Below are 20017 nucleotides of genomic sequence, written 5' to 3'. Positions count from 1 at the left end.
TATCAATCGACTCTTCTAATTATATATTGAATTCAACATGCATTATAATCTTTGTAATCAAGTCACCATATGGAAACCACACACTTCCTCCCTTTGGCATTCAATCATGCGGTAGATTGCTCCACTAGGCCAATTGGTTTTAAGGTTGTTGGCTAGTATTCATGTCATTACCACATCGTTTTGAATTTCCTTGGGATGAAAATACGGGCTGCAACACACTAGATGCGACAAATACTTGGAGTCACATCCCATAGTAAGGGGAAATATATGACCCACAGTTGGATCTATCTTAAGTGATTAAGAAGTAGAGAGACAATCAAAATCATTAATTGATTTAGGAAGTCTGGCGGAGCAGAGGAAAAGAGAGAGACATAGTAGGGTATATCACAGATAACAACAAATTATTTCAAAGAGAGAGAAATATCATGCTTACATACATCAGTCTTGATAATCCGTTCTTCATAACTGAGATTAACGTAAAACATCTTCATCAGATTTAGGAATATCTCTTCTAGTTTATTGTAGATGAGATTCTTGAGATCATCTTGGACGAAGAAGTTGAAGAACTCAAACTTTTCATGAATACTCCCATCCATATATTATGGAGGGATGAGATGCTTGTCAGCAAAGTATTTATAGAATCTCTTTTCTTTCTTTTGGGACAAAAAAAATCACCAGACACATAGGCTGGAGATGATGAAGTTGTTGAGGTGCAAATTCTTTTTGGTGCCATTTGGTGATGACGATGATAAGAAGAGTAGCACAAGAATGTAATAAAGCAAGAACAAAAAGAGATGATAACAAGAAGATAATATGGGAGGGATGATAAGAAGAGAAAATGAGAGTATCTTTTTATAGAGTCATTTTAATCGATTAAAAGGGATTTAACTGAGTAATGCATTAGTGGAAATCGATTTCTGATTGATTGATGGGCGACACACAACTTTTTAAGATTTAATCGATTCAAGTTGTAGGTTTAATTTATTAAAATATGCTAAATTGAAATTTATAAAGGCACAATCGATTAACATTTTAGGATTAATCGATTAAAAGGCGTTTTTTCAGCTTTCTTAATTCGTTTGGGCCTGAGATGACTTTTGGCCCAACTTTTGCTTTTGGAACCTCCGCCTCCCTAATGCTTTGCGTTTGCTGAAGTGTCTGCACACTTTCTTGCAAGGAATCATTCTGTTGGCACAAATTCTCTAGAATTGTCAAAAGTTATACCATGTTTGGTGGAGTGCAGGATTCACTCCTGTTGGGAGATGATCTAGACATCGTGTTATTACGATGTTTTTGTGCGGCCTGAGAAAGTTTTACCGAGACCCCACGATGGGCAGCAAATGTTTTTTTATAAACACTTTTAGATAATCGCCCTGAAGAGAATCAGGTGAGACCACAAACGTAATGAGACTTTGATGTTACTTGATTGCTTTGTTGTTGTATATGCGCTTCCCTCATCTTTGTTCCTTAATGGGAATCCTTTTTACACCCATCCCACTTCCTAATATCATTAAGAAGTGTCCCATCAATTTTCATGATCAAATGATGATCATAACGTCCGTCTCTCATTATTATCATGTAACATTCTCTTTATCACTTTTTGTAACTCCCGTGTAACCATGGAACTACCCTATGTCGTTACGCCGATTGTACACATTATCCGAAAACCTGTCTCCAATAACCATAAAATTAGGCTCCGACTTATCTCACATGTAGCAACCAAGCACTCGTTACTTTCTTGGAATACCCAACATATCGACTTTCCATACTCGGCCCTAGTGACTTATAATCTGACTTTGAGAATTTTGGGATGTACACGAGCCAATACCATAAAATTTTCCATTTTTATTCTTTCCATAAACTGATTCCATCCAAAGATAAAGACCAACGTCTGGATCAATAAGACATGAATATCACCCCGTAACTACCTTTTTTTTTGCGAGGGGATTGACACCTGACATAGTCACCCCACAAATTCGTTGTTTTCTTGTAGTGTATCATATTGCTTTTGTGTACAAGGTCCTCTTCTTAACAAAAGGTTGTAGGTAATTTTTTTAAAGTCATTTTTAGATAGGATATGGAAGCAAAATTGGTTTTACTTCTAAGGAGTTCATGTAAGTTCGGTGAACATTATAAAATTTGTTGATGGAAAGTTTGTTGATATTATCCTGGATCAATGGTGTTCCCACCCATTGATACAAAATATGTTAGTTTTATTAATAAGGACAATTGATACATAAAAATCTCCATAGAAGGTCCTTTGTGGCCCTTGCCAATGGGGCTAAAAATGAGCCTCGACCGGTCTCACACTAGCGAGGTACAATGATGTTTTTTGCAGGAACATCTGATGCCACATGATCCCTATGGGTTCTCCGTAAAAAACCAAAGACCTCCCCAGGGGCGCTATTGTTCTCATTGACTATTAAGCGACAAAACCCAAGACCTCCACAGGGGACGCTAATGTTTTCCCCGACTATTAAGCGACAAAATCCAAGACCTCTACAGAGGGTGCTATGGTTCTCCTCGACTATTAAGCAACAAAACCCAAGACCTCCACAAGGGGCGCTATTGTTCTCCTCGACTATTAAGCGACAAAACCTAAGACTTCCACATGGGGCGCTATGGTTCTCCTCGACTATTAAGCGACAAAACCCAAGACCTCCACATAAGGCGCTAATGTTCTCCTTGACTATTAAGCGACAAAATCCAAGACCTCCACGGGGGGACCTATAGTTCTCCTCGACTATTAATAAAACCCAAGACCTCCCCAAGGACTGCTATTTTTATCCTCGACTATTAAGCAATAAAACCTAAGACCTCCACAAGGGGCGTTGTGGTTCTCCTCGACCATTAAGCGGCTAAATCCAAGACCTTTACATGGGGGCGTTATAGGGTCTGAACAGGTTCTATGTGTTCATTTTACACGCAAAAACTACCAAAAATGTCAGGTGGAACGTCAATGAACAAGTAAGTTAGGCTCAATTCACCTGAAAAAATCTGAAGAGGCTTGAAAATCAAGTAACATAATTTTGGATACCCAAAAACGAATTACCAGTTAAATTTTAAAATTAAACTACATAGTCATTACAAAATAAAGCACATAGGCTCGAACAAAAGTGTATATCTCAAAAACCAGGATCATTGCATCTGAGACATCCCAGATCAAATGTATCTCGGGTGGTGAAGCACAAAATAACCTAAAGCGTTTCTCCCCTCCAGGCCTCACACTTGAGGGACCATGTACATCCCAGAAACCAGGATCATAACATCTGTGACATCCCAGATCAAATGCATCTCAAATGATGAAGCACAGAAGAACCTTAAGCACTTCACCCCTCCGGGCATCATGCTTAGGAGACTATGTACATCCCAAATATCGCATCACATGATTGAACGGTTTGCATCCGCGATATAAATCAGGAAGACCGAGAAGCAACCTATATGAGTATGAGATAGGAACGCCACAAACATACATTCATGGACATTTATAAAGATGTCCATACATGTCTCCTATGTGATAAATGCTTAAATTATGAATGCACATTATGTTGGTTTATGACAATAATAATCTTGTCTCTCAAAGATCACTACAAAAGGGATATCTCAACAAGAGAAAGAGATTTAAAATTTGACACATAAATACTAGAGAAAAATGCAAGCTCTCCTGACCAACATTAAAGAGATCATCAGATATTGCTCTTTATATGAACAAATAGACAAGAAGATTGAGAAGAACTTGAACTCCACACATTTATATTAGTAGCTTTTTAGACTATGAAATATTTGTAATTATAAATTATTTTGTTTTAATTCATTAAAACAAAATAATAAATTTAAGTTAATTTTACTAAATATAAATTGATAAGTAGACATATCATATACAAAATAAATGAAAACTATGAAAAGAAAAAAAAACCAATATGACAATGCTATCATTAAAAATGTTGAGTAATTTTAATGAGATACTAAAATTAAAGATCTTTTATAAAATACAAAATAGAGCAAATGGAAAAATCTAAACGTTATCTTGTAAATGGTTTTTTTATCAAATGCATACAAACCTATCTTTTTCACGACAATATTTACAAAAATGGCGTCAAAGATTTTCAATTTTAAAAGTGACGTAATACTTTCTTTCTTACAAATAAAACATTTAAAAAGAATATTTGAGGGATTAATTCTTTAAATCTTTTCTAGACGTAATATTTATAAGTGACGTTTTTAGATGAAGATTAAAAGTGTCTTTTGAATTAATTTCACTTTTTTTCTTCCATATTTTTTTCTATAAAATTAAAAAAAACAAATCTATTTTGTATAATTACCCAAAAAAAAAGAGACACTTGAGGTTTGAACGTGGCGTAACAATAGCCATGCATATCACTACGCTGGGGTAATGTTTGTTCTTCCGGAATGGATAATAGTATAACTACACTACTCTTTACTGGAACGGAAATGTGGCTTTGGTTGTTAAACTGAAAGATGTTGGCATTTATTAATCTTCTTCATGAGCTCCACACTTGTATTTTCCAACAACTTCATTTTATTTAAAAATCACCACCGCAACTCTTCCCTCTCCCTCCCGCCGCGTCAACAACGTTCCTCCACTCTTCACTCGTTCACACGGCGGCGGCTTAGTCGAAGCTTTATTACAAAAGCGCAAAACCATAATAGTAACAATTCAAGGAAGCGTTGGTGGTTCAAAATTTTCTCCGAGGAGGATGATATGATGGAGATGGAAGAGGATTATGCAGAGCAACAAGAGTTGTCCGAGGATGAAAAGTTTGAGGCATGGAAGCGGAGAGCGGAAGCAATTATAGATGTGAGGGAGGCTCAAGAAGATAGGAGGAACCAGGACCATAGGAAATGGGAAGACTGGCTTTTGGAGGAAGAGGAGGATGTTGCGAATTCTTCTTGGGAGGGAGGAATCAAGGATTACAGGGAGGAGATTCGACCGGATTCGCGCGAAGAAGGGATTGTTAAGTCGGTTAGGGCTTTCATTTTCGGAAATGATGATGACATGCTTTATGAAGATCGTGTTTTCCAGTATGCTTCTTCAAATTCGGTAAGTGCTTTTTTTTTTCTCTTTCTTTCAAATGTGCTAGTGCTTGCTTAATACATTCTCTAACGAGTAACTCAATTCCACGTACCATTGTTGTTATTACAGGCTAAATTTTTGGCAGCGTTGATTATTATACCTTGGGCAATGGATTTTCTCGTTCATGATTATGTACTCATGCCTTTTTTAGACAGGTAATTGTGTATGAGAAGAAATATTTGTTCTGATTATCCAGTATTAGCGCCTCTTAGTTTTCATGATTCTTTATGTAGCTAAGTTTTTTATTTATGAAGTATAAAGAAACATATTACTTTTGCCATTTTTTTTTGCGTTCTTTGTTCTTGAGTATATGCTATTTATTATTGATCTTTTACTTGTGGTCTGTTTAAACTTTTTCCTTTGCCAGATATGTAAAGACTGTACCACTTGCCGCCCAATTGCTGGATGTGAGAAAGTATCAAAAACTTGAAATAATTGAGGGATTAAAAATTGAGAAAGGACGATTTGAGCTTGAGGTAGAGATTGGTAAAGCTCCCCCTCTTTCTGATAGCGAGGTTTGGTGGGAATTGAGGAATAAAGCGTAAGATCAGTACTTCTCTGTTTTTCCTGATTATCTTAAATGGTTCTCTCCCCCTACTGTATCTGTTTGTAGAATGAACATGAAGTAGTACTTTGAATTCAGGAAAGTCCAAATTAGAAATTATTAGATACTGTTAGCGATCATTCAAATTGGGCAGTATGCTTGTACAGTATTATGTAAATATAGAAAATAGGTTAACATGTTTGTGTTTAGTAACAAAGCTTTGCTGTATATAACATGAAAATTCACTCATATGCTCTCTAACTTGTTTTTGTTATTTTGCAATAGAAGATATGAAAAAGTCTTATTCTTATTTTAGAATATTTCTTAATAGCGGTAGCTTCTTATCTTTGATATCTAAGATCCTATCGTATGATTAGTTTTATATCTTTAAGTATTTTAGATTATCTCTTAGTGTTACTTTCTATGTTTCTTAATTGTTATCATGATTTGTTTCCCTCTTTGAAGTGCCAGTGCTTAGTGTTTATATATTGTCTTTCAAACCACGTTCATAATATAAAAGTCTTTGTTTTCTTTCTCTTTTTTCTCTCCTCATAAGCTCTAAAACTTCAAAAGAAATAATCATGCTAAAGACCTTGTAAACTGGTAGGGGCTTTGAGCAAAAAGAGAATAAATCTGGTCTTCGACTTGTTAGTGTATTGTCATGTTATCGCCTAGTGTTATTTGTGTAAGATGACCTTGTTAATCTTCTATTGTTGTATACTTGTTGCCTTATTTCCCTTTTCTATTTTTTTGCTCTGACAGATTAGAGTTGAGAGATAAGTGGAGACTGGAGAATCGCAGAGCATTTGCCAACATATTGTCAGATACAGTTTCCGGGATGTCTTTATTTATTCTTTTGTACTTCAATAAGAGTAAAGTAAGTTCACATTTTTTTCTTCTGCTAGATGTTTGTATGCATTGCCAATTTTGTTGGACGTGTTTTCTACCATAAATATCATTGTTATTTTGCGATATATCATTACTCTATGTTGCCAGTCCTAGATAGTGGAGCAGACAGCTTCAAAACTGGGATGCATGATGACTTCCATTTGATACGTTTAGGAAATATTTGGTCTGCGAATGGCTTAATAAATGCTGTTTTAGGTCTTCAATATCTTCTTGATCATTATCTGTAATGACAAGATTAATACCTTTGTTCATAGATGAATGTCTAAAGAATACATAGTTATGTTCTAAATAACTTTATTTAATTATCAAAGTCAAGCTTGAGGGGAATCTTTAAAACTGTAAAATGATGTATGTATATGTAACCTGCAAACAAGGCCATACTCTCCCTGAAAAACAAAGCTAGGTGGTTGCTCCATATAGATCTCTTCTGCTAAGTCTCTACACCAAAAGATATTTTTAATATCAAGCTACCACGAAGGCCAATGTTTCACTGAAGCCATTACAAGAACAATCAAACTAATACCATTTTTGCAACTGGCTTCAGTAAAAAACAAGTGGTGGCTAGACCTAGCAACGAAGCTGAGTACAGAAGCCTTGCTCAGGCTACTGCAGACCTCCTCTGGTTCAGACCTATGAAGCACGGACACCTTTAGGAGTATGCGTGTCACGGTGTCAGGCAAATGTTGGTGTTCGACACTTGAATGACACTCGTACGACACGTGTCGGAAAAGTCAGACAGGTGTTGTAAAAGTCAAACAAGTGTCTTCAAACATAATGGTTTTTTCTTTGCTTTGACACACTTTAAATTGGTGACCGACCCCCATATGACACTCATACAACATGTGTCACACAATTGTGTTTCAAAAAGAATTTGTTTTCTCTTTACTTCAACACACCTTGTACATTTTTTTGACAAATCTCACACATCTAAAAGGGTTAAACATGTATTGAAATAATATTATCAATGAAAAATTAAAGACATTAACTTTAGTTAGAATATTTTTAACTCTTTCAATAATAGATGGAGAAATAAAACTCAAATACTATCATATATGTACCGGTGTCGGTGTTTTTTGTTTTAACATTATCGGTGTGAGAGTGTTTGTGTCATGTTGTGTCCCAATGTCCGTGTCAGAGTCCATGCTTCATAGGTTCAGACTCTTCTTAAGGAACTAAGCATCTTCTTCAAAGTTCCTACCATTTTCTGTGATAATCAGTCTGCAGTGTTATTGGCTCATAATCTCATCATGCGGACTAAACACATGGAAACAGACCTCTTTTTTGTCAGGGAAAAAGTTATGGCTAAGCAGCTTCAGTTCTCCACATTCCTGACAGTGATCAATGGGCTGGTTCTCTTGCCAAGCCCTTGCCATCCACCAGATCCTTAGCTTTTAAACACAAACTCAGGGTTGTTCCTCCCCATAAGTTTGTGGGGGTGTATTAGAGAACAGTTAGTGTAAGACGGTAATTCTTGATTAACAAATGCCTAGGCCTCAAGATTGACACCTGTTGGCTTGAGTGTAACAAGTCATCTGTTTTGCCAAGTATAAAGCAAAACAGATCCCTTTTTGTAACTAGCTAACATTTTAGAAATCAAAAAGTTAGTTAGAGAGTCAAGATGGAAATCTCAATTCTACCTACTGATTCTAACACCTCACAACAGATCACCTAAAATTGTTGTAGCACTTTATTAAGTCTTCCAAACTATGCTCGGGGTGATTGTTCCAGAAGGAAATAGAACAAACTCCCATGTATGAATAGATTCTAAAACTTACATCTCATCAGTTATTGTTTCTCTCCACCATGAATGGGATAATGCTTCCTGAGTAGTCTTAGGAATAAAAACAAATGAAAATGCAGAAATACAAGCACAATAGGTGAGAGATAAACAATGGTATAACAAGAGATTTATAAATAGATACAGGCTAGTGGTTGTACGCTTACCTTTGTGTATGGCAATAGGAAAGTCAATAGTCACAGGTGGAGCCGAAGTAGGTGTGGAGACACTTGGAACAAGAGCTGAAACGTGTGGTCCAAACCTTCTCTCATAGATGATGCCATACCAGTTCAAAGGCGGTGGAGACTCAGAAGAAAACCCATTTGGTACTTCAGAGGGAACATAAGATTAAGGATTGGACTCAACAAACTTAAAATAGGAAATAGGCAAAACCTCATCCAATAGGTGTAGAATGAAAGAGACACGCCGGAGAATTACAAGTATGAGCTATAGCAGCCGAGAAGGTGGCGTTTTGCCTTCAACTCCAAATACTCTTTGTACTCACTCGCAGAAAAAGAAGTTTCGAATTCTGCCTTCGGCGCATTCTCTGCAGAGGATTGAACAACATTAGCAATTTTGCTTGGAAATCCATTCAGACTAAAACACTGATATTGAGCGTGCCTATCTATCCCACAAGAAGTACATTGGAGGTTACCTCTTCCACGTCCTCAACCACAATCTCGTCCACGACTCCACTACTACAGTCACTAGAATTAGAAATAAGAGCAGAGGATTCTGAGGAAACTCGGATAAGAGGATTAATAAACTCTTCAACCATAGGGATGGTGTTATTTGTCAAAGATTGATCTCGAACAGAACCATGATCCTTAGGAAAACCAGGAAGGATATACACCATGAATACATTGTCAAGCTTTGCTAATACATCCTTAAGATTATAACTAACCAGCATAAGCTTTAGGCCATCAAAAGTAGACTGAGCTCGAGCCAAATATTCAAATAATTAGCAGGATTTGACTCTATTTGGTATAACACAATTTTGTCTCCACAATTAGGACATATTTGGTCTGTACAGATTTTGTTCGATACTATTTCCTTATAAATCTTTAATTAGACTAGACGAGATGTAGCCTGTGTACATTTATAGCTTGTGCAGTTAGTACTAATATTTGTGCATCCGGTTGGAGCCTGACACTCTTACTTTTTATGAGGCCTCTTTTTTACGGCAGATGATTTACTGTTGCATATATCCTAAGTTTTCTTATTTTGGTTTTCGATGTTCACTAATAATTTATTATGTACTTTCATCTAAATTATACATATTAATATCCTTTATTTTGTTTCTTTGCTCATATTGTGCAGGTAGCTTTACTCAAATTTACTGGTTATAAAATTATAAACAATATTTCTTATACTGAGAAGGCGTTTGTAATTATATGTATAGCAGATACTTTACTAGGGTAACTTCCTTTTCCATCTTGGTAATTGTTATCTATCACATAAGTTTTGTTTTCTAATTAATGCTGAATGTTGCCTGTGATATCACTTATACAGGGTATCCATGCATTCAAAGGAAGTATTATAGCACTAAGAACAATACGATTACTTTTAACAAGTTAGGGAAAAACATTTTGTATGTGAAAAGGAAATATTTTTTGTGTTAATGATCGGCTTCTACTTAGAGGGCTGAGCATTGGCCAGTTATAGAAGATTAGGATGAAAGGATACAGTTGGGTCAAAATGTTTTTTTGTTTTAATGATCAGCTTCTACTTAATACATTTCATAATGATTGTTGCTGTTTTCATCTCTTTTCTATTAGAAATCTTTGATAGGATTCCCTTGTAGGTTTCCTACTTGATTTAATTAGCCTATTTTGTTTGGACTTTCTTTTTGAGTTCTTGAGTCTTTTGTGCATATTGGGATGCCTACAGGTATCATTCTGAAATTGGATGGCGAGCTCTGCTAGAGACAATTGCCGAGCATTATGGGATTGATCCAGATCCGTCTGGTATTACTATTTTTGTTGGCTGGTTCCCAATCTTCACGGATACATTGTTGAAATTTTGGGTATTTTCTTCTCTCTAGTTATTGTGAAATTTCATTGATTTTATGTATTTGATAGCGCTAGAAATCTGTTAAAAAAATTGGCTTCTACCTAACAACTTGAACTTTAGTTGAAGGGTCTAATTACTTGTGTTAAATTATACAATGCATATACAAAGGAAGACATAAAGAAATTCTCAAAATTAGGATCAAATTCAGCACTGTCTAAACTACCTCAGGAAACTATATCAAATGATAAATTGAAAAAATAACTAACAATTATATTATAATTGCAATCATATACATCAATGAGATAAAAAAGTTTTTATTCAAAGGTGAATGTCTAAAGAATATACTTTGATTTGCCTTACCAAAATTCTTATCAAATTGCTGAATAAGTTTGCTAAACTTCTTTATCCAAACTCTAGATGGTTGTTTTAGACCATACAAGGATTTTGTAACTGTTGAGAATACAAGAGACTAAGAGACATTTGAATAAACCGTGTGTTTTGAAAAGCACTATACAAATATTCTTAATACTATATTTACAAATATCAACACTCCCCCACAAGCTTGAGCATATAAGTCAAATGCACCAAGCTTCTTACATATATAATTAGTTCTGGGGCTTCGCAGAGATTTTGTAAACACGTCTGCCAATTGATCATCAGAGTTGACAAAGTTTGTGACGATGTCACCAGATTCGATTTTCTCTCTGACAAAGTGAGAGTCTATCTCGATATGTTTGGTCCTCTCATGGAACACTGGATTTGAAGCAATGTGCAATGCGGGTTGATTATCACAAATAAGTGTCATTGGTCTTGCTTCTTCAATTTGAAGTTTCTTGAGCAACTGTTTTAACCAAATAAATTCACATGTTGCCATTGCCATGACCCTATACTCTGCCTCGGCGCTTGATCTTGCAACTACGTTTTGTTTCTTACTTTTTCAGGATATAAGGTTTCCTTCAACAAGTACACAATACTCAGAGGTGGATCGTCTATCAACGGGTGACCCTGCCCAATCAGCATCGGAGTATCCAACTATCTGAATATGTCCTTTATTTTCATACACTAGACCTTTTCCTGGAGCACATTTGATGTATCTCAGAATCCGGATAACAACATCCATGTGTTCCTAACAAGGGGAGTTTAAGAACTGACTCACCACACTAATTGCAAAAGAAATGTCTGAATGAGTGACTGTAAGATGATTTAACTTTCCAATCAATCTTCTATACCTTCCTGAGTCAGATAGAGGCTCCCCCTGATTGGGTAGTAGTTTGACACTTAGATCCATAGGAGTATCAGCTGGTTTAACATTCAACAAACCTGTTTCTTCCAAAATATCCATAGCATATTTCCGCTGAGAAATCACCAAACCATCTTTAGATTGGGTTACCTCAATACCTAAGAATAGCGAAGTTTACCAAGATCTTTTGTCTGAAATTGATTCGAGAGATGTTGCTTTAACTGGAGTATACCCTGCTGATCATTACCATTTATGACAATATCATCTACATACACAATAAGATAAATACACCCTTGAGCTGAGTGACGATAAAAAACAGAATGGTCAGCTTCACTATGGACCATACCAAACTGTTGTACTACAATGCTGAATCTGCTGAACCAAGCTCTCGGAGATTGCTTAAGACCATAAAGAGACCTGTGTAACCTACACACCATATTCGATGACTCCCCCTGAGCAACAAATCCAGGTGGTTGCTCCATATATACTTCCTCTTTAAGATCACCATGTAAAAAAGAATTTTTGATGTCAAGTTGATGAAGAGGCCAATGTCGAATGGCTGCAATGGCTAGAAGAAGTCTAATAGATGCCATCTTGGCTACCGGTGAGAAGATATCACTATAATCCAATCCAAAAATCTGAATGTATCCTTTGGCTACCAAGCGAACTTTAAATCGATCAATCTTACCATCTGGACCAACCTTCACTGTATAAAGCCAACGACAACCTACCAAAGATTTTCCATGGGGTAGAGGAACCAGTTCCCAGGTACCACTGTTTTGAAGAGCACACATTTCATCAATCATTGCTTGCATCCACTCAGGGTGAGATAATGCTTCACCTGGAGTTTTAGGAATAGAAACAGAAGACAGAGAAGACAATCAAGTATACTGCAAAGGGGAAAGACGATGATAACATAAATAAATATAATGTGGAGAAGGATTTCGTGTTTGACGTATACCTTTTCGAAGGGCAATCAGAAGATCGGACTCAGGTTGCAGGATCAGATCCGGTGATGGTGGAGGCGTCGGAGGAGAGTCTGCAATGACCTCAGGGACAAGTATAACCTCAGGGACAGGGACGACAGGCGTTGGGTGACGACGCTGACATGTTTGAAGTGGTCGAGAAGTGGGTGGGCCAGGAGCCCTAAACTGATGGGGGATAATGGTAGGCGGGACATTAGTAACTGCTGGAAAAGGTGTGGGAGTACTTTCTTGAATGAGTTATGGAGTTATGTGACTGAACTCGAAATATGGAACCGACACAAAGAAGGTAACATCGGCCGATACTAGGTATCGTTGTAGAGTATGTGAATAACAACGATAACCTTTTTGGGATCGATGATAACCAAGAAAGACACACTTTAGTGATCGAGCTGAGAGTTTATCAAGACCAGGAGAGAGATTGTGTACAAAACATGTGGATCCGAAGCCTCGGGGAGGAATTGGGTGAAGTGGGGAATTGGGAAAAAAGATTGAATGAGAGATTTTTTTGTTAAGGACAGATGAGGGCATGCGATTTATAAGGTAACATGCCGTTAGCACAACATCCCCCCAAAACCGAAGTGGAACATTACCATGGAGAAATAGGGTCCGAGTGGTTTCTACAAGATGCCGATTTTTGCGTTCGGCTACCCCGTTTTGTTGAGGTGTGTGAGGCAAGATGTTTGATGGAGAATACCATTGCGTGACATAAAATTCTGAAATTGTTGGGATAAATATTCACGGGCATTGTCACTTCTTAAGGTACGGATAAACACATCGAATTGAATTCTTATTTATTGATAGAATTGTTCAAAAATAGAAAATAATTCAAATATATTCTTCATTAAAAATAACCACGTGCAACGTGAAAAATCATTAATAAAGGTGACAAAATACCTAGACTCAAGAGTAGAGATAGTACGCGAGGGACCCCAAACATCGATGTGAACTAAAGAAAAAGGGGACGAAGCTCGTTTATTGACTCGATTGAGAAACTGACCACGAGTGTGTTTCCCTAGCTAACACGACTCACAATGTAAATTAGATACATTCTATAAATTTGGCACAAACTTATTTAGTTTGGAAATACTGGGGTGATCTAACTGAGCATGGATAGTGAGTGGAGAATCTTTGGCCGAGCATGTCTGAGATGACACTGAGAGGTAATAAAGACCTTGAGACTCACATCTGACACCAATCATCTGTCCCAAACTCCGATCCTGCAGGGTAATATCATTGTTAGTGAAGGTTACACTACATTTAAGAGAACGAGTTAAACGACTGACTGAAAGTAAATTAAATGGACAATGAGGTATATAGAGGACAAAAGTAACCGAGAGAGAAGGTAGAATTTGAACAGTACCAATCCCTTCGGATTGGGTTTGAGAACCATTGGCAGAAGTTATAGTAGGTAAGAAACCGGATGTAGAGATGGAAGAGAAAAGATTTTTATTACCGCTAACATGATTAGACACACCAGAATCAAGGACCCAAGATCCAAGAGAAGATGATTGAGAGAGACAAGCAAATGAATTACCAGTGTGTGCTACCGAAGCAGTAGAATCTAAGTTCTGATAATTCTGATATCACCTGAGAAAATCATAGTAGTTTGGCGTAAAGTTATAAGGAGTAGCCATGAGTATCGGATCTGAAACAGTTGCCCTATGGAGAGTCGAGCGTGCTGTCACATGCAGAGCTTTCTGCATGAAAAGTGGGGAACAAATGGATCGAAAGAGGCGCTTCTACTGGTAGGTTATCGGAGAATTTTGAAAAGTGGGAGGCAAACCGGAGTGATGACACGGTTTGTAAAAAAAATTTCTCACCGGAAGACAGTGGGTCAATCGGGTAAAACACAACGAAGAAAGAATTGCCTCTTAGCAGGCTCTAGATACCATGTTGAGAATACAAAAGACTAAGAGATATTTGAATGAACCGTGTGTTTTGAAAAACATTACGGAAACTTTATTATATATAGAGAGATTATAACTAATTACATGATATAGTCGATGTGGGACTATTCGATATACAAATATTCTTAATACTATATTTACAAATATCAACAATAACCTACAAATAATGTATGAATTCCCCTTTGCAACAAACCTAGGTAATTGCTAGATATAATCTCAGAATTTGGGTTGGGCTTAACTCATCCCTTCAAAACTGTCTTGTAGGGTGAAGATTGCTCCCACTTATAAATACAACACATGCTATATCTTTAAGCTATGTGAGACTAAATCCAACACTTCAAACTCAACACAATGAAGGTGTTAGGGGATGCAATTAAGGCAAGCCAAAAGCCATAATTAAGGCGACTAGAGGCAGACCGCAATTAAGACGGAAATTCCAACACACCCCCTCACGCTTGGGCCTCAATGAGCCCGAAGCGTGGACGATGACGGGAAGCCCATCAATAGATCTAAGATAGGCTCTGATACCATCTCAAAATTTGGGTTGGGCCTAACTCATCCCTATAAAATCGGCTTGTAGAGTGAGGTTTGCCTCCATTTATAGACACAACATAGGCCGTATCTCTATGCAATGTGAGACTAAATCCACCCCTTCAAACCCAACACAATGAAGGCGTTAGGGACTGCAATTGAGGCAAGTCAAATGCCGCAATTAAGGCGAAAATTCCAACATATAAATCTGCTCCTATAAGTCACCATATATGAGAGCATTCTTAATGTCAAGCATGTCCCATTGTAGTTCTAACTATAACTTTGAGTGTGCCCTTTTGCTATCAATCGGCTTTTACTTAATACATTCACTACAATAGTCAAATATCAACAATAACCTACAAATAATGTATGAATTCCCCTTTGCAACAAACCTAGGTAATTGCTACATATAATCTCAGAATTTGGGTTGGGCTTAACTCATCCCTTCAAAACTGTCTTGTAGGGTGAAGATTGCTCCCACTTATAAATACAACACATGCTATATCTTTAAGCTATGTGAGACTAAATCCAACGCTTCAAACTCAACACAATGAAGGTGTTAGGGGCTGCAATTAAGGCAAGCCAAAAGCCATAATTAAGGCGACTAGGGGCGGACCGCAATTAAGGCCAAATATCAACAATAACCTACAAATAATGTATGAATTCCCCTTTGCAACAAACCTAGGTAATTGCTACATATAATCTCAGAATTTGGGTTGGGCTTAACTCATCCCTTCAAAACTGTCTTGTAGGGTGAAGATTGCTCCCACTTATAAATACAACACATGCTATATCTTTAAGCTATGTGAGACTAAATCCAACGCTTCAAACTCAACACAATGAAGGTGTTAGGGGCTGCAATTAAGGCAAGCCAAAAGCCATAATTAAGGCGACTAGGGGCGGACCGCAATTAAGGCGGAAATTCCAACACACCCCCTCACGCTTGGGCCTCAATGAGCCCGAAGTGTGGACGATGACGGGAAGCCCATCAATAGATCTAAGATAGGCTCTGATACCATCTCAAAATTTGGGTTGGGCCTAACTTATCCCTATAAAACCGGCTTGTAGAGTGAGGTTTTCCTCCATTTATAAACACAACATAGGCCGTATCTCTAAGCAATGTGAGACTAAATCCGAGGCAAGTCAAATGCCGCAATTAAGGCGAAAATTCCAACATATAAATCTGTTCCTATAAGTCACCATATATGAGAGCATTCTTAACGTCAAGCATGTGTCAGCAGGGTATATGGCCTAGGGAGCACGTTCAAATAAGAAAGGTTGTCAAACTTTTGATTGTTTAGTATGAGGGAACATTTTTACATTTTTTGTGCTTTTCTCTATGACCAACATACCTTGTGAGAGACACATCACATACTCATCCAAAATCTTAAGGTGATAGATGTATGGGTTATTTCACTTATAAATTGCTCAATCTTCACTTTTCTAATCAATGTGGGACTTCTACCTCGCACTTGATTCTCAACACTTCCAATTCACACTTGTTTTTCTCAACACTCCCCCCCTCAAGTGCAAGTCTTTTCACAATGCTCTCATTCAAGTGGAAACTCTTCCATCCACATACATTTGTACCACCGTTGACACTTTTCAACAGGACATGCCTCCTACCCACCACCATGTGGGGAGGACTTTTGATACAAGGAAATCAGTCCCTCACTCGAACCAGGCTCTGATACCACTGCTGGAAAATTTATTTGGGGTTCAACATGAGGGAGCATTTCTACGTTCCTTTTCAACACCGGTTTCTTTTTTTTTTGTTAATAGATTCTACATTTGTTTGCCTTAAAATGTTAAATTTATGTCAATATCATCAAATATTTTTGGCTTAGTTATTTATGTATTGCAATATTAGTGTTAAGAGTCCCATGTCGGACAATAGATGACTTGTATATGTGTTTGTAAGTGGGTGTAATCCTCATCTTACAAGCTTGTGAGGTTGAGTTAAGTCCAACCACAATTCTTAAGATAGTATCAAAGTCCCGTTCAAGATCTGTTGGACCATCTATTATAGATTTTCGCTATTGATCACCCACTATTCATATCCACACACCAAACTCAATAGTGTTGGATTGGACATAGCCTTCAACGTGTCATAAATAAAGTTATTTTAATATTAAGTTAACTTAGTACAATTTTACAAGTCGGGTCTACGTAGGCTTATCAAGATTACCTAGACTCATATTTTATAACCTTGCAAATAAGTTAAACAATTAACTTGTATATTCACAAGAAATGGTATATTCTATATGAATGTAAATGGAAAAATAGTTATTCCTATGATACAGTTAATAAAGACTATTCAACTGTTCCTTGGTGTGTTTATTCCTATGATACAGTTAATAAAGACTATCCAACTGTTCCTTGGCGTGTTTATTATTAGTGGATATCTTTCATCTTACAAATCGGTTAATAAGTTATATGATTGAGTTAAACCAAACCTATATTTTAAAATATAATGTAGCAGTTGTCTAATAATGATTTTTGGTTACCTTTGAAGCTACTGTAGGAAATCTTATTGATTTTACTTCGACATTATGTTATCCTTTAACCTGAGGTCCATTATCTAATATCAATTCCAAAATCCTTTCAAGATATAGTCCATGACCACCATGTAACAGAATAGCAACCTTGTCATTGTGCCAAGCCTCAATAAAATGAAGCATGTGGTAGGATTAGACTGTTTTGTTTGTGACATTCTGATATAGAAATCTAAAACACATGCTGCTTTTGTTTTGATTAACATTACTAGGAATGTGAAAATTCTGTTCTGTAGAGCTATAAAAACTTGTTCTGTCAGTTTCTTTGTAGTTGGTAATGCGTGTATCACCCCTTATTGTTTGTTTTTGTGATGCAGATGTACAAATACCTCCCAAGTTTATCCCCGAAAGTGACGCGTGTACTTCAGAAAGTGAAGCGTCACTAGTTGAAAATTCCATGTCCGGGATTCGACTGTATGCTCCGGCTTTATCAATTAGAATAGTTCCAATTTTTCACCATTACCTCATTCTTGTATGCATTTATTGATATTGAAATGTCTGGCCTTTGGTGTAATGGTAACTTTTGCGCAAGTTCAGCTACTGGTTCATGTTTCTCTCTTTTTCCGGACTTGTGCGAGCGCATGAGTATTTGACTGGTTCTATAGTACACGGCAGTTCAAGGTGGTTTATGTGCACAAAGAGAATGGTCTCACTCAAACCAGCCAATAAAGCTTAAATATGTAATGACCTTGAAATTCAACTCATTCTTCCGTTTATGTTACTGGAATATATATATTTTGTAATATGATCATTAACTGGATAAGAGATCGAGTCTCTGAAGGTAAAAAATTTGATGGAATATTTTTTATTTGAAGTCAATATTTTGTGAAAATTTTACCTCATACTTCTTCTACCTTTATTCTTATACTTCTATCATTTATAAAAAAATATCAACTTTGTCCAAATTTATTTTTAACAAATTTATTATTTTACTTTTCAAAATATTATTTTTAATTTTTATTTTGTGTGAAGACTTTGCAAAAAAGTTTTGATAACTAATTTTTTAAATATTTGTTTACTTTTATTTTGTATACATGATGACTTTGCAAAAGAGTTTTAATAGTCCGTTTTTAACATTAATTTTTATTGTGTATCGGAAGATTTTGTAAAAGAGTTTTAATAGTCAGTTTTTAACATTAATTTTTATTGTGTATCAGAAGATTTTGTAAAAGAGTTTTGATAGTCAGTTTTCAAATATTTTTTAATTTTTATTTTGTGTATTTGAAGACATTGCAAAAGAGTTCCGGTAATCAATTTTTTAAATATTTTTTAATTTTTATTTTGCGTATCGGAAGACTTTGTAATCCGGTAATCCGTTTTTAACATTAACTAGAAGAATTTACAAAAGAGTTCTGGTAGTTAATTTTTAAATATTTTTTAACTTTTATTTTGTGTACCGGAAAATTTTATAAAAGAGTTCTGGTGGTCAATTCATTAAACATTTTTTAACTTTTATTTTACTATCAGAAGACTTTACAAAAGAGTTTTGGTAATCAATTTTTAACATTAACTTTTATTTTTGAATATCCGAAGACTCTTGCAAAAGAGTTCTGATAGTCATTTTTTAAATATTTTTTTAACTTTTATTTTGTATACCGTAAGACTTTACAAAAAAGTTCGGATAATCAATTTATTAATATTTTTTTAATTTTAATAAATTATTTATATGAAGACATCTTAGTTAAAAAAATATATAATGTAGGGGTAGGAAAATAAATGGAGTATGAGATGATTTTTTTATATTTTGTATGTGGCAGGTAAATGTGGGAATAGGTAAGACCGACTAATAGAGGCCTACGGTCTAGTCTACATAGGTTGAGGTAAGTTAGGTTTATTTTCAAAATAAAAAAGGCATTGATTTTTTTATAAGTCTCTTTAGTTAAAAAGACTAAGAGCATTTGACACCCCCAATTAAATCTGGCACCCCACGTTTGGAGCGAAATGACCTTGATACCCTTATAAAAACTTCTGAAATTTTTGAAATTTCTAGTTTCGTATCGAAAATTTTAAGTGGATACCAATTTTTTTGTGAATTTACATGTTTTACCGCTGTTGTAAGACAGGAACCGAAAATTTTGAATTTCTGGAAGGCATGTACAGGAAATTTCAAATTTTCAAGAAGAGTTATACTGGAAATCATGACTTTTGCGTAAAATGGTTAAAAATCCCGAAAATTTTGAATTCCTGGTATATTGAAAATTGCAAATTATGTCAAATTTTTGGTACTCTCTGAATTCTCAAAAACATGAAATTTCAATTTTTTTGGTGCAACGACCTGCATAAATGGTTCGATTAAAAACCCATCACATATAATAGATACATATTTACCACAAAAGTTGTTATATGTAAAAATTACAACACTACTTAGGATGATTTCCTAACTTCATCTTTCCAGTGTCTAACTCGTCCTGCATATGATGATTCTCATGCTTTTGCATCTTCAGTACAATTCTGTCTCCA

General features: G+C 36.0%; 1 protein-coding gene across 1 annotated transcript; it reads left to right on the top strand.

Annotated features, from left to right (window-relative positions):
• The first annotated feature begins 4354 nt into the window (after window positions 1-4354).
• On the top strand, window positions 4355-18399 carry LOC127118617 (chloroplast envelope membrane protein). The gene is made up of 7 exons (XM_051048844.1): window positions 4355-5062; window positions 5165-5250; window positions 5463-5636; window positions 6402-6516; window positions 9646-9743; window positions 10216-10351; window positions 17875-18399. The coding sequence occupies exons 1-7, from the start codon at window positions 4505-4507 to the stop codon at window positions 17941-17943; spliced, it is 1236 nt and encodes a 411-aa protein (XP_050904801.1). The 5' UTR covers window positions 4355-4504; the 3' UTR covers window positions 17944-18399.
• The last annotated feature ends 1618 nt before the right edge of the window (window positions 18400-20017 follow it).

This window comes from Lathyrus oleraceus, chromosome 1 (assembly GCF_024323335.1).
Source record: "Lathyrus oleraceus cultivar Zhongwan6 chromosome 1, CAAS_Psat_ZW6_1.0, whole genome shotgun sequence".
Classification (NCBI taxonomy): Eukaryota; Viridiplantae; Streptophyta; class Magnoliopsida; order Fabales; family Fabaceae; genus Lathyrus; species Lathyrus oleraceus.
This window is presented reverse-complemented; position numbering and strand designations above follow the sequence as displayed.